Below are 15,622 nucleotides of genomic sequence, written 5' to 3'. Positions count from 1 at the left end.
TTTCATTGCCTCACTTGAAAACTTGTTTACTGAATGTTTCAGTGTTTCCATGTTGCACACAGATAGCATCTCTGACATCCTTTCATTGGTGAAAACTAATTTTCTGAACTCGAAAGCGGTCGGCTGTCCAGACCACAAAGATGCAGTGAGCACAAAGCTCGTTTCGTTCTACGTGCTCACTCGCCTTCACTTCTTAGTGAAGGGAATGAACAGGGAAAACGCTTCGAAACGAGCGAGAGCAAAACACTTAAAGCTTAGCAGGACAACATAGAGCCTGACGTTCCTTGAGCGACGGTGTCGAAGTCTTTCGATGATATTTATTTTGTTTTTTATATTTATGCGAAAAGCTTGCGCAGTCAATTTAAAATAAAATATTTTGCGCATATCACTTCTTTATTGGTGTCTTTCAGACTTCCTATCTATAGGTGAAAACACGTTCATGTTTCGAACAAATGTTTGCATGGACACGTACCGCAGGCACGAAGAGAAAAGGTAAAATATAACATATTTCATTAATACCTACAACGTATACCAGCACTAGATGCCGAACAAAAACTCATCATAAAACCACCGCGACGGACGTGCGTCCGCCCTATAAGTCATTTCCTACGAATAGCACAGTTGCCGTCCGATGTGACTAAACTTCCTTTGCCAACACCCTCACGTAATCGCAACAGGACTGGTTCAGTTTTTCAATAATATCACGCGTCCCTAACGAATAGCTGCAAATTTGCAGAAGGGTTCGCATACTTTAGCTTTAATTCTCGTGATAACAGCTGGTAACTTTAGTCTTGCATCATATTCAATTTGCTGCCGTGAGTCTAAATTTGCACCAAACGCAAACTTACTTATATATCCCAGTTATATTGACATTTTTAAAAGCATCGCAGTTAATGCTCATATTACACTTTCGATGCGTACGTTTTCGCAAAAGCCAAATTCAACTTACGCTCTTGATTGTAAACAATTACCGTGGAAATCACGGTACTTGCGTGCGTGACTACCTATACGAGCAGGGCGTTTCGCAATATAAACATTTAGATTTTGTTGAACTGGCGCGGAAGCACGGTGCGACGCCGTTCACGGCCACGCACGCACGAACGAAGCAACAACGCTGCGAGACTGCGCCAGACGCGCGAGCAGCACGCGAACCGCGCGAACTATCAGACTACCCACCCGTCGCGAACCGCGTGGCAAAGGGGACTTGTAACCATGGCAACCACGGCTAAGTCTTCAGGTGAAGGCGATGGTAGCGCCACCTGGATTTTCCGAAAAAAACGCCTCAGCGTGGAGCCTTCAGTGGACCCACTCCCCCATTCTAGTACACTCTAGTTAAAGCGCTTTTATCTATCTTTGCACGTGTAGGCTTCCCCGCAGAAATTCAGTCCGACCAGGGATCTGTTTTTACAAGTGCACTAACCTCGACATTTCTAGAAAAGTGTGGCGTTAAAATCATCCACAGTTCAGTGTACCACCCTCAGTCAAATGCTGTAGAAAAGGTACATTCAGTCATGAAACGGCTGCTACGCGCCCTTTGTTATGAGCAAAAAGAGGATAGGGAGGCTTGCTTGCCCGCAGCTATGTTCGCGCTTCGGATCGCTCCTCACGAATCAACAGGGTTTTCGCCTGCGGAGCTTGTTTACGGACGTGCTCTTCGCTCCCCACTTCGCATTGTTCGAGAATCTTGGGAGGGCCGGGCGGACGACCCTTCGGTAGTAGCATACGTGCTTGAGCTGTTAGACCGACTTCACGCAGCTCAAGAACTAGCGGAGCAGGAAATGCGCAGAGCTCAAAACAACGCTAAGCGCTATTATGACAAGACAGCCCGGACGCGAAGCTTTCGAGTAGGGGAAAAAGTGATGATACTGAAACCCTCACTGAAGAATAAACTTCAGGTCCAGTGGGAGGGACCTGTTGAGGTAGTTCAGAAATTGTCAGACACAAATTACTTGGTTACTGGACTGGGAAGGCGTAAAACGCAACAGGTGTACCACACTAATCTGCTCAAACCGTACCAGCAGAGGCATGCCGTTGTAAACATGTCGCTCAATCAACCGGAAGAAATGCCTATTGATTTCCCGGAGTTAACAACAGAAAACAAAGACATTGGCGAGACTATTAGTAACCTGGTAGAGCAGGCGGAGTTGGAGCCAGATCAGAAAGCGGAACTGAAGGAACTATTGTTTGACTTTAAAGAAACATTTTCAGACACACCTGGCAGAACCAAAGCCCTAGTTCATGATATTGAGCTGACATCTTCGGAACCAATTCGTTCTAAAGCTTACCGCGTTTCCCCGAGGCAACGGGAAATAATGGCCGCGGAGATAAACCGAATGCTCGAGCTAGGAGTGATCGAGCCAGGAGAGAGTGATTACACCTCGCCTCTGATCTTGGTTGAGGTCCCAGGGAAAGAGCCGCGACCGTGTATTGACTATCGGAGGCTCAACTCGATTACAAAGGACCAAACTTATCCAATTCCGCATATTGAGGAAAGGCTTGAGCAAGTCAGCAGTGCCAATTTCATCTCGACTTTGGATTTAGTCAGGGGATACTGGCAGGTGCCTCTAACTGAAAGGGCTAGTAGGCTTGCGGCGTTTATTTCCCCGATGGGAACATTTCGGCCGAAGGTCCTTAGTTTTGGATTAAAGAATGCCCCTTATTGCTTTTCTGGCCTAATGGACAAAGTGTTACAGGGTATGGAGGACTTTGCCCTCCCGTACCTAGATGATATTGCTATTTTTTCTTCTTCCTGGATAGACCACATGAAACACTTGCGAGCTGTGCTATGTCGTCTGCGTGAGGCCGGCTTAACAGTGAAGGTTGCGAAATGCCAATTGGGGCGCGCTGAGGTAGCTTATCTAGGGCATGTAATAGGCCAAGGCTACCGCCGGCCGTCAGAAGTAAAGCTGGCCGCAATAGACAACTTTCCCCAACCACGAACCAAGAAAGACATTCGGTCGTTTCTTGGATTGGCCGGTTATTATCAAAGGTATATCCCGCGTTACTCTGACATTGCAAGTTCCTTGACAGACGCTCTTAGAAAGACTGAACCCCAGACCGTAAAATGGGATGGGGCCAAGGAACATGCATTTTCTACGCTAAAGAAGGCACTAAAAAGTCAGCCAGTGTTGAGCGCGCCTGACTACTCTAAGCCGTTCATTCTTCAGTGTGACGCCAGCGACCGGGGTATGGGTGTCGTGCTTTGTCAGAGGGGAGAGAACGACCAGGAACACCCTGTACTGTATGCCAGTAGAAAGCTTTCTGTTCGTGAGGAAGCATACAGTGCCTCAGAAAAGGAATGTGCCTGCGTTGTTTGGGCTGTGCAGAAGCTAGCTTGCTACATCGCCGGTTCTAGGTTCACAATAGAGACTGACCACTGTCCCCTCACATGGCTACAGTCCATGTCATCGAAAAACGGCCGTCTTTTGCGCTGGAGCTTAGCTCTTCAACAATACACCTTTGATATCCATTACAAGAAGGGTAAACTCAACAGCAACGCAGATGGTCTGAGTCGTTGTCCCTAGTACCCCGAGGGCTTCAAAACGATTTTCTGCTTTCTATCCTCGATTTGAGGCCCACTAGTTTTCTGTATTTATCCAAACATGTGTCAAGTGTTTTGTTTAATGTCTTCAAAAGTGGCTGATGTGGTGTTGCGACTCGGCGGGGGCCACAGGAATAAAGTTGAGGTAGAAGGAAATGACTTCCACAGGTGAATCTAAGTCTGGTGATTCTGAGTAGGGAATTGCCGTGTGCTTGCTCGTGTGTGGGTGTGCTTTCGGCGCAGTTTCCGCAGTTCCTCATTGGTGGTGGGCGGAAAATATGGTGGAGAGGGGTCACCTCATCCCTGCGAGCAACGCCCTCTTGGTCAATGATCATCGGATCCAGTGTTCGGGACAAAAATAATAGAGGAAGAGCCGACAAGCTGCAATACAGATCCCGCTGCACAGTACCTGCTGGCCACTGCACCTCGGGATCTTCTTTCCCCGGCGGAGAGGCTGTTAGGACCGGCGCCAGGTCTGACAATGGATCGGCGTTCCTTTTGATGTTCCTTTTGAGTCGCCAAACGGGTGGGCGGCCGGTGTCCGCCATGTATTGTTCCCACCTGGCCGGAGGGTGCGGCGTCCTGCCGCCGCGGCGCCGTGAGCAGTTCGGGAGACCACCGGTGCAGCTTCTTCTTTGGAAGATGACGGCGGCGGCGGCGGCCGGGAATCGTCCCGCTAATTGAACGAGTCGTTCGGCACCCTTTGAAGCTTGTTTACGGCGGCCCTTTCGATGGATGCAGTCATCAACTCCAGACCCCTCGCCCAGCGACACACCTTGACGGGGGGGGAGCCGCGTTCGTGCCACATGGCCGTGCGGTGACCACGCTTCAGTTTTGAACGTTCGCGTGGACCGTGCGTGCTCGTCACCCTCGCGGGTAATGTGTGGTCCGTGATTGGACGGTGCCATCTGTACGCGGTCCCCGATCTAGGGATCTGGGGAGGACAGACCCTTTATAATGAGCCCCCACGGCTCATTCGGTGCTTTTTCGAGTGGAGAGCTCGCCATGTACGAAGAACGCCACTATATATCTAAACTTTCTTGTTGACCTCTCTCTAATGTAAATAAACGTCTGTTCTCTGTTTTCCCATATAAGCATTGCTTCTCGCTATAAGGGACGAGTCCGATGGGAGCCAGCTACCAACGACGAGACCCACAGGACCCAGACCACAACAATACGCGACATTTGTCGCAGGGTCGATAGAGAAGCAGACTTGCGGACACCGGCTCCACACGCTGGCTCAGACCAAGCGAATATATTTGAAAGAATGGTTGCTTACGTGATTGAGTAGCCATTATTCAAAGCAAGGGGGAGGAGAAAAAACATTTATTTACACTGGCGACTGCATCTGCCGACTCCGTAAGCTATATTAGCGTTTTCGGGTCGAAAGTGAGCATCGTGGCCTCCTAATGTTGAGCTGTAGTAACACACAAACCCTGGGTTGCTGCGTTTGAGGGCAGCCCCGGAGCACCCGATAGAGTTCTAAGCGGCATCAACTGAATCGGCAAGGGCCACGTTATCCCCGGATGTAGCTAAAAAGCCAAGTAGCAGAATGTGGAACAAAGTAGCCGCAACAAGGACAGGATCGCGTTGATTGGAGAAACATAGGAAAGGTCTCTATACCTTGCAGGGGGTGAAGTCAGGCAGATGATGACACAGACTAGCATGCCCGCGGAGGAAATCTGTCCGTGTGTCACCACCAAATCTCGCACGAGTCCGTGCATTCCCCTAAGACGATTCGAAAGCGAAACACATCCGCCGTGGCTATTTCACCATGGGCACTACATCACATGAACGCTGCAAACACCCCCCACCGCGGTGGTCTAGTGGCTAAGGTACTCAACTGCTGAACCGCAGATCACGGGATCAAATACCGGCAGCGGCGGCTGCATTTCCGATGGAGGCGGAGGTGTTGTAGGCCCGTGTGCTCAGATTTGAGTGCACGTTAAAGAACCACAGGTGGTCGAAATTTCCGGAGCCCTCCACTACGGCGTCTCTCATAATCACACGGTGGTTTTAGGACGTTAAACCCCACGTATCAATCAATCCATCAATCAATAAACGTCGCAAACACGAAGTGAACGATCACCTCGCGCGCTAGCTTCATATCTGCGTCTTTTTAAATGGCGAAGGTGTTTAGCAAATTGTTCGTTCTGAGTCGATCAAGAAAACTATCATCATCATAAACGTGTACGGGCCACGAAAACTGCGTAACTACCACTTGACATAAATTCCACTAGAAAGGACGAGGGCAACAGTTAGCCGAACAAATGGCCCTCAAGTTACGGCGGCGAGACGAAGACCCCGAGTACGTACAACGAGAGTTGGCAACGTGAAAGGCCACGGCCGATGTGAGAAGACCACCTAAGGGATGGAAGGCATATGCCAATGATGACGTGCCGGCAGATGTATACGAGAGGTGCGAACGATCAATTTCAGTGCGAGTTTCTGTCTCTATGTAGAGTTCGGACAACCGTGTCATGCCTGTAACTGGCTCTGCTTTAAATCAAACCTCTACATATGCGCTGAGAATCAACGCGCAGACAACCTATCATCACCTATGTAAAGCTTATAGCAGTAACCTAGAAGCAACCAGATTATATAGTCTCCAGAGTAGTCCAGTTTCGGCATTCCATGCCTTGAGCGGCTTAGTGCAATCTCCACCATTAATTTTTTTTTTCGGCGACGCTAATACAGCAAAGTAAGAATTAAGGTGCAGCTCGCGATCACTTCAACATTTTCATTTCACTCACGGTGACTTTTTGTTCAAGATCAAGCATAATATTCAGTAAGGCCGACGTCGTGTCGCCAACACTGCTTTGGGAACGCATCACACAATGTGTTACGCAGCCAAAGCGCGAAACCGAAGGTGCAGCCACCGTGCCCTATACAGTGATGACAGTAAATGTTGATTTCGCAGACCAGATATTTGACAATGACAGCCACCCCCAAGCTCCTGGAGCTGGCTCAAAATTATCGTGACGACGGCACGTAGCAGCGTACTCAGACGGCCCTCTTAATTATGCAAGAAATGACGCGGGAAACAGTATAAATAAAATACAGTTAGTCTCATGTACAGTTGGTCTCATGTGGAGATTTTTTTTTTTGAACATTTCACGAAGTCTGAAAATGCTTCAAACACTGAGTCGCTTGCATTAAATTAATTTGTTCTTCTTTTCCCTTATAGACCCAAGAAAACGGCCTTCCAGGCAGAGCACATTTCGTATGTGGTTACCGACACTCGCGCGGATGACGTCCACGTTCCATCCATACGTTATTGCTCCTGGAAAAAGCAGCGTTATTAGCATACCGACAGTTCATTTTCTCCGAATAATTTGTATTAAAGCTGCTGCGACTGTCGCTCTCTTATCAGGGTGTCCTGTAGCAGTGCGTGTATATATATATATATATATATATATATATATATATATATATATATATATATATATATATATATATATATATATATATATATATATATATATATCGCTGTCACTTGCTTCTTTGTAACATTTAACAAATTGCCTTTTTTTACACCTGCTCAGTTTTTTTTTTACTGCGACATTCATCGCTGGAAAGGTTTTAACATCCAATCAGCTCGAAAATCGTTCTTTGTGTGGTTCTATTAGCTTGGGCATATCGATTTTTTTTTTCTGAAGTAACCTGAGCAAAAGTGAACAGTGTTGGCCTAAGACTGTGGCGGCTCATAAGCCAGGTGATTTTCATAATGCCACGCATAATTATTGCTGCTACTTCCGCTATAGCAAAGGTCGAGGCATTCGTCAGAGCCGGCGGCTGGCAAGTGGTGCGCATATGTATAAAACGACGCGACGTGTCCGCCACCAAGCAGAAGGCGTCGTGGCGAATCGTTCAGAAGCTATTGCTCGCAATGGATGGTTTCCGCTGTCCCCGCCGGCTCTCTCCATCTGCATATCGAGGACCCGGAAGGCGCCTTCGCTTAAACGCGGAGGCCGCGGCAGCGCACAGCTGCCAGAAGTCGAGTGCGCCGGCGTTTAATCCCAGAGTTGCTCAATGCACAAGGTTAGCCGATGTTTTGTAGCGATGCTTTGTTTTTGTGTGTAGGCTAGTCTTTGTCGTACGTCACTCACGGCCAGTTGATACCACAGGAGGACCGTCGCTGTGACCACTGACCAAGCGCGACGAGCATGAAAAGACATTGGCATCGGAAAAGACACCGCTATAAGACACTGACGAAGCTGGAGAGAGAGTACAAACCCCATCAAATTGTTTTCCAATTTTCCATATGTGTATTTACACGAACACATACGAGTGCACGCACGAACACACACGAATTAAGCATAAACATCCCCCCCCCTTACCTTCATCCCCTCAAAACAATTTCTGGCTATATTACCGCTACAAGATACCGGCGCAAGATGCGTGAACCTCCACCTACCGTCGTTGCACCGTCGGTGGCCGTGGCGACGACTGCGTCACGAGGGTCGCTCACATCATCGCCAGGAGAGCGAGGCATAGCACCCAATTGAGGGATCGCATCGAACAGAACGGTGGAGGCGCGCACAGGCACAACACACCCACCCACACACACACGCACGGGCTCGCACAGATGCGGCACCCGTGTGAGCCGTCACTCGCGGAGCGCAGCAAGGCGAGCGAGTCGCGTCGTAATAGCGCACCCGAAGAAGGAGAAGTGACAGCAGCGCGGAAAGGCGGCGGCTCTCGCTTTACTTTCGCGTGTGAAACGAGCTGGTGGAAGTCAGCGAAAGAGTGCGCGAGGGTGGTAAAGATGACGGCGGCGGCGGCTACACGGGCAAGAGGAAGGAGGCCCTCCCAATTGGCAGCCGCGCCGAGACAGGGCAGTGCCGACCTAATCGTCCACATCCGCCGCCGTCGACCCGAGACTAGCGGAGAAGAAGACAGCGCCTCGCTGAGACAGTGCCTCACGAGATGACACATGAATGGCCCCACAGGAGCAGCGCACTACGTGAGGGATGTGTCCGCGCGGATGGAGCGAGCCTTGCCGCGCAGCGCGTACACCGTCTGCGGACTCCGGCGAAGCGAACAGCAAACGCAGCTGGAGGATGCACGTTTCCAGGGGAGCGAAGACGTAACTACACGATGATGTCTCGGAGAAGGCAACTGTTTGTGGTTTTCAATGAAGAATGATCACGTTGTCGAAACGCTGGCACGTGCATACGTTCCGTCTACCCTCGTTTACGTGCACTGCCTTTGCCCACGTTATCTGTCCCTTTACTGGCCTTCATAGTTTGCATGTTTTGTTTTGTTTTTTTTTGTCACAAATCATGCTGTACACTGATCCTGATAGCCAGGGAAGGGTATGCCACGAATTAAGGTCACTTGCACCGTATTTTCTGAAGTAACTGTTATATAATCCTCGACAACTATAGAATGTCCCAGTATACGCCAGCCACAAAATATTTTTATGTTCTATCTAACACTATAGCCTCTCTAGACGTTATGTTTAATGTCTGCTTGACGTGAGCCTTACCAGCATCGCAGACAAAATGCTTCAATGGTGACTATAACAGGGCAGTATGTAAAACGTACGAGATCACTTTCTGAGCAACTTGAAGACATGTTTACTCCTATCGCTCTGCAGACGCACTGCGAACACTCGCGTATGCGCATAAATAAGCGTACGCACTAGCAGAGTAAGAAATCGTATTTTCACGAGCCATTTCGGAACAGTGCGAATCGTGAAGAACTGTCACTTTGAAGTTTGGAAGCTTTCAGGAAGGTATACATAAGCACAAACGAAATTTACATGCATGTTAAACGACTCGTGCATGTGTTGTGAGTATGCAGTTATAAACAACCCTTAATTAATTTTCCGCTATCTCCGATGATCCAATCATTCTCTTCGTGGTTGCTTCATCGATGACTGGCTGGTGGCTATTAGCTTCTCTAAGTACTATAGAATGGTATCTCTAGGATTAATAAATGTTCTTTGACTAAACACATCGACGTGCTCGAATAATTAATTTGCACATCACAAAATAGGCGCATAAAGGGTGGCGAGTTTGACACAGCCGAAGAGTAGTTGGTTCCTTCCACGGCCCATACCCGGCGTTCTCAGCATGCGAAAATTAGCAATTGGGGTCAATTATAGAAAGAGCGCCACATATGCGCTCCGCACGACGCTCGAAAAACCGTTAGGCGTTTCGTCCTACGCTAACCCTAGGCTGAAATTGTTCTTGAACGTTGCTCTGCAATGCTCGCGAGACTGTTTTTCATGCCGCAAAATTTAGGTTCGTCTGTGAGTAGGTGTCATGTTTATTTGAATATGCTGCAGACGCGGCCTTGTGCAGGAGTGGGTACATAAATACCTGAAAAAAAAATACATTGCCAAAAATTCGTGGTTCAAATTGAACGCATTGAATGAGGTTCACGAACGAGTCAGTGGATTTACAAAACACAATTTCATAAGGTCAGTCAGTCAATCAAAAAACTTTGTTTGGGCCCTAAAGAACTAGGGTCGAAGTTGGAGGCCACGCCCACGTTGGGGCCGGAAAACCATGCTCTCTCACCCGTTCGTGGTTCCGCGAACTATTTTAGTGTAGGGTTAGTAGGACGAAAAAACCTTACGGTTTTCGAGCGTCGTGCGGAGCGCTGGAGAAGCCCACCGATGACCTCTCTATTATTCGAACACCAACAGTGGAAAATATCTGACAAAAAAAAGGAATGTGTGCGAGCGTTAACACGATTTAAAAGATAGATAGGTATGTGGGGTTTAACGTCCCAAAACCACCATATGATTATGAGAGACGCCGTAGTAGAGGGCTCCGGAAATTTCAACCATTTGGGGTTCTTTAACGTGCACTCAAATCTGAGCACACGGGCCTACATTTCCGCCTCCATCGGAAATTCAGCCGCTGCAGCCGGGATTCGATCCCGCGACCTGCGGGTCAGCAGCCGAGTACCTTAGCCACTAGACCACCGTGGCGGGGCAACACGATTTAAGGTCTGGCGGATTCATTCAGAATGACTTAGTCGCAGTGAGTGTTTAGGTCTGTCTTACAGGTTATGAGCCCGTCACATGTGAAAGTGACCATAATATAAGCGGTACACAAATTATTTTAGTTAGGACAGTATTATACACTGAAAAATTGGTTTTAAGTTTGCTCTTGCGAGCAAGCCTGTAGAACAAGACTGCCTCGCGAAATCTGAATATACCAACCTCACGGCCAAGTTTCGTATTCGTTCTATTAACAATATGCACCATGAATAGTGAGTGGTACAAAGAAGTGTAAGTGGAAGGCTGGGAGGTCAACTCGGGGCGAGCAATGGGTTGAAGGGAAAAGGATCACTATTAGGAGATAAAGCCAGTAGTCGGATGTGCATTTGAGCAGCAGCAGCTGTATCCATGCTCTCACGTCCGTCTTACCACCTGGTTGACTTCGAGGACAGCAGCAGTGCTCTTGTGACCATCTGTAGCTCTGATACGGCAGGCAGGAGTGTATTTCTCTATAAATTGAAGCGGTATAGAATAATGTTCCGAGGTTTTATTGTAACAAAATACGTAGCAGATGGTGATATTAGTAAAACTAAATTGAATTGAGAAATAATTACAGTAAAATAGGATAACATGCAAGGTTAAGAAAATGGTATGGTGGAAAAAAGAAACGAAGATATTTTACGACACGAACACAAGCGCCTATACTCGAAACTGAAGTTTTATTCATAAAGCGCAGACCTAGTATATACTCACATGGCCACACGAAACGAAGCAAAAACCAGCAAATAAAGTTTTACATTGAGATACAAGATTTTTTCATGTTGCAACGCGACCAAAGGCAAACTGATGCATGAATTTTTAAATTAAAACTCTCGATTAAAACATCAGTTGCTAGTCAGTGCTTATGTTCGTGCGGCAAAGGTATTTTACTTTTGACAGGGAAGCTGTTCTTAGTCAAGGCTGTCAAGTCCGCCACCGTGGAGACATTGATCATAACCACCGTGGAAACATTGATCATAATCAGCTATGTGCAAAAGAAATTGGGTTAATCCAATTACTCACCATTGGTCTACAAATGTGAAGGCAACAGTTGAAGCTTTGTGAACCTGTGTATAAATGCGAAGCTTCTTATGGTCGAGCTTAATCCAGTGTGCTGCGTCACCAATCTTAGTGCGCATGCACGCCCCTCCTCCTCTCTCTTCTCCTACGTTTCCCTCTCTTTTCTATAGGCATTGCTCCCGGCGGCGTAGTAGTAGTGGTGGTTGGAGGAGGAGAAAGGCACCTAATTTCTGCAGCCCGGTCGGGAGCACGGCGCAGTGCCTAACCCAGTGGCGTTAACTCCACCATTGCGCGTGCACGTCTTATTCCCCCTCTCCCGTCTCCCCTCTCTCACCTCGCAACGCCGACACAGGCAGCGTCTGCTAGCGAGTTGCTTGATTGAATGGAATGCAAAACTTTATTACAAATAGCTTTTTTCCGGTGAAGGTGGAGCCATCAGTCCAGGGCCCCTGTGGCCTTTGCCATCTTGCAAGCTCTGTCGATCAGCTTGAGCTGTTCTTCAGGCTTAGAGCAGGACAGCGCAGCCTCCCACTGCTCCGGTGTTGGTGTACAGTTTCTTGGCACTACCTGTGTGTGTTGGCAGGCCCAAAACCGACTTCTCGCGCTGCGCAACCATTCACTGGCCATTACGTATATATATAGGCGCTAGATCTTGAGCTCCAAGGTAGTGCATGTGGGAGATTTCTCCTGTGCGTTGTTGAACAATAAAAATTCACCGCGCGCGCGTTCACTAAAAGCGGACTGTGGGTCTCTGTGTCCAATCAGAGTCTTCTGTCTCTCATTGCCCATTAGCAGCGATTGACATGCTCCAAGAGAAAACACCGGTCCATCACTGCGTGATTTGCGCCTGCCCAGGTTTCTCTCCTGCTCAACGCCGCGATAAGCGCCAGCGTCAACGTCACCGCCACTGTAAGCGTTAGCGCCCTCTGCTTCGCATGTACACATGGTTCCCTTTAGCGAGAGATGGTATATTTCTTGCTATCACGCCGTTTTCTTAGTGATGCATCCGTACCAACTCACCTAACTGCCAATCCCACCTAGGAGAATTTGAGCCATGAAAAATGTCATTCGTGTTCTCTTTACCGTTATCAAATTTGTTCAAGCAAAATGAAAGCAATGTAGTACGCAAGAGAGAAAGCGTTTCACCAAACATTTGGGCGAATACGCTATTTATCGCACTCTCTAGAAGTTGTGTTGGCCGATATCAATACGCCAACAGTATCTGTTTTATGCCCCATGCAGCCAGCATACTGTCTCCGTCCGACAGATAAAATCCTAAGTCAAGTGTATGTCGGCACCCTTATCAAGCGGGAATCAAAACTGAGGGAGCTATAGAGACAGCCTGACAATTCCTGGGAGGGCTGCCACACCGACAGGTCTATTGGAAGTACGGAGAACGAAGAAGAAGGAAGAAGACAAAAAGCAAACAAGGATTCGTGGCAAACAGCCTGATGGACATAGGATGGGAATGATGACGCAGGTCATGGTTTCCATTGAAGTAGGACGTACATACGCGGTTCAGTATACAATAGCTTGCGAGGCAGAGAGGAGAAAAAATATAAACGACGAGTTTTGATGATTGCGCTGAAGGACATGTCGAGTCATTGGGGAACATCGCGGTGAATTGGTTTTAAACAGTCTCCTCAAAGAATTCCGGATTAGAAATCTTGTACTGAACATCTGGCCGCCCGTGTAACATCTGCTGGATGCGAAGTGAGTAGCAGTAGAAAAAAGAGGGAGAGAGAAGAAGAAGGACGGGAAGCAGCCTCACTTTGGGTAAGTTTACATCTTTCAGTAAAGCAGCGCTGGGAAGCCGATTCATATCAAACGCTGTTGAATAATTCTATGTTCGTGTCTTCCACGTTTACTAAATATACATGCAGGGATGCAATAAAGAGTATGTACGCATCAGTATGCAATTTCGGCGCAATTTCATTACACATCTTATTTTCTGTTCTAAACTCAAGGACGTAAATTCGATTCCCGGACAGCAGCTTTTCGCTTTGTTCGAAACCCACATTGTCTTATATGTTGCGTATGAATTTTTACAATAAGTTATCTTGCGGTGTAAACAAAATGTCAGCTAATAATAATACCCTAGGTCAATCAGCCTAAGATTAGGCTCATGAAATCTAACCTGTCAAGCCATAGGCTGGCGCATGCACAGGATCACTGTTCGGGGAAGGGGGGGGGGGGCGAGGGGATGGTTTGTCCCAGCGCCGCTCCTCCATATTATGTCAATCTGTGGGGCTGTATTCCCCCCCCCCCCCTCTTTGATCACTTAGAAAGGCGACCGCCTCCCCCCCCCCCCCCGGAGCGCACGCCTATGTATCCACCAAAATGCTAGCATAACATTGCGCAATATTTTTCTTTTTTCGGTAGGCACAACCAAAGATCAAGCATAAAGGCGCCCGCGTTGAGCGATCAGAGAGACCTGACTCATTCGTAAAGCCGCATGAGACCAATGTGTGTTCCAACAAATCTTGGGCCAACATGGTCCCCTCACAGCGCTAGTTGCCTGGCTGTGAATATATATTTTTCGTCAACCTCATTCTGAAGCATCGGTGTGCAATTCTTTTAATAGTCGTTAAGACTGCAATGACGAAAAGAAGCGAACATGGAAACGACGAGAGCTCCCATATGGCGTGAGCTTGAAACTGCGAATGCTAGACACATCGATAGCAATTTGCATAGCTCTAGAAGAAGCACTCCGGACTTAAATAAAAAAACGTAACAACAAAAAAGAGGAGAAGGGCGGTGTGGGTGGCGGCGCGCTGCTTTGAATAGCGATGAAATTTCACTCGTGTAGGACGCGCACTTGATGGCGGGGAACGGAAAGCGCCAACTGCACCGTCGCATCGCAAACACTGCCGCTCTTGTTGAGAGAAGCCTCTATCACGCGAACCCCTTCTGCGCCCGTCGCTGGATTGGCGCCACAAAATAAACCAAAGGTTGGAGTCGTCGCTCGCAGCGGAGGGTGAGATAAAGAATCGCATCACGAAAACATAGGAACAAATAAAAGACGAACGACGAAACCGTAGAAGTCATACACACCCAGTGGCGGAGAGTAGACGGAAGCCCCACATCTTCTCGGCTTTCCTCTTCCCACTGATCTCTTCCATAAGGCGGCAGTGTTGAGTCGTTCGTGCTCTACGAGAACCGTGCAGCAACGTATTAGTTGCAGCCTTTTCCAACAGTAACAACGAACACAGCACGCGGTAAAAGAAATGAAACGAAAGTGAAAAAGCACCGAATTGAAAGATTTAAGAACTGCAAGACACTTCGGCTTCCATACGTAATCTTTTTCGCGTAAAAGTGGCTGGACGAGGCGAGATTACGTCCGTTTTAGTATACGCGTGCGGAGACACCTTTTGTACGCTGGTGAAAGATTGCTATCATTCCTGTTCAGCGTTTTTTTTTTTTTTTCGGAGTCTTACTAAGAAGTGATTCTCGATAATGACAGGATCACCAGTTTCCTTGTGGTTACGCTTGCCTTGGCCCTGGTGAACGTTATGATTAGAAGTGGCCCCCTGTTCCACGCGGGCGTTGGAAACAACGTCCCTATTTCTGACGTCATTCGTACGACATTTCAGCCATCTTTCAAAATTTCCGCTGTCACTAATAGTCACTGTCAGCACAGGAAAGTTCATTCAGCTGATCTTTCACTTGTACCAAGTCATGCATCAGCATACGAATTATGACCGACACGTTACATTAAGATCGTGTCTTGGTTACAGCCCCCCCCCCCCCGCTCCCCTCTACCGTATAGTTATTGACGGACGATTTATATAAGCCTAAACAATAGCGCGGACGTCGTCGGTGCCAGCAACAGAGCTTGCATACGACGCTGCTATGTCGCATGACAGGTGTACACCAAGAAGCTTACTACAACTGTGGAGAATCACCATATAATATTATTACGTACCCGTCATATAAGGACTATTAAACCAGAAGCAGTGTCTCGTTGCGCGGTATATACTTACAGTGACCGTTCCAGCTTGCAGTTTCTACAACGCTGCACAGATTTTGACTAGATTGTCGGCCATCCTGCCTGCTTATTCGCT

General features: G+C 47.9%; 1 protein-coding gene across 1 annotated transcript in view; it reads right to left on the bottom strand.

Moving 5' to 3' along the window:
• Positions 1 to 8,240, bottom strand: part of Dys (Dystrophin) — a 462,180-nt gene extending 453,940 nt beyond the window's left edge. The window contains exon 1 of the mRNA XM_075894910.1: positions 7,959 to 8,240. Within this exon, the coding sequence (XP_075751025.1) occupies positions 7,959 to 8,036 (78 nt within the window). The 5' untranslated portion in view covers positions 8,037 to 8,240. The remainder of the gene's footprint in view (positions 1 to 7,958) is intronic.
• Between the last annotated feature and the right edge of the window lie 7,382 nt (positions 8,241 to 15,622).

The sequence above is a fragment of the Rhipicephalus microplus genome, chromosome 5 (assembly GCF_043290135.1).
Source record: "Rhipicephalus microplus isolate Deutch F79 chromosome 5, USDA_Rmic, whole genome shotgun sequence".
NCBI classification, from domain to species: domain Eukaryota; kingdom Metazoa; phylum Arthropoda; class Arachnida; order Ixodida; family Ixodidae; genus Rhipicephalus; species Rhipicephalus microplus.
The sequence above is the reverse complement of the archived record's forward strand: the minus strand, read 5'-3'. Positions and strand labels throughout refer to the sequence as shown.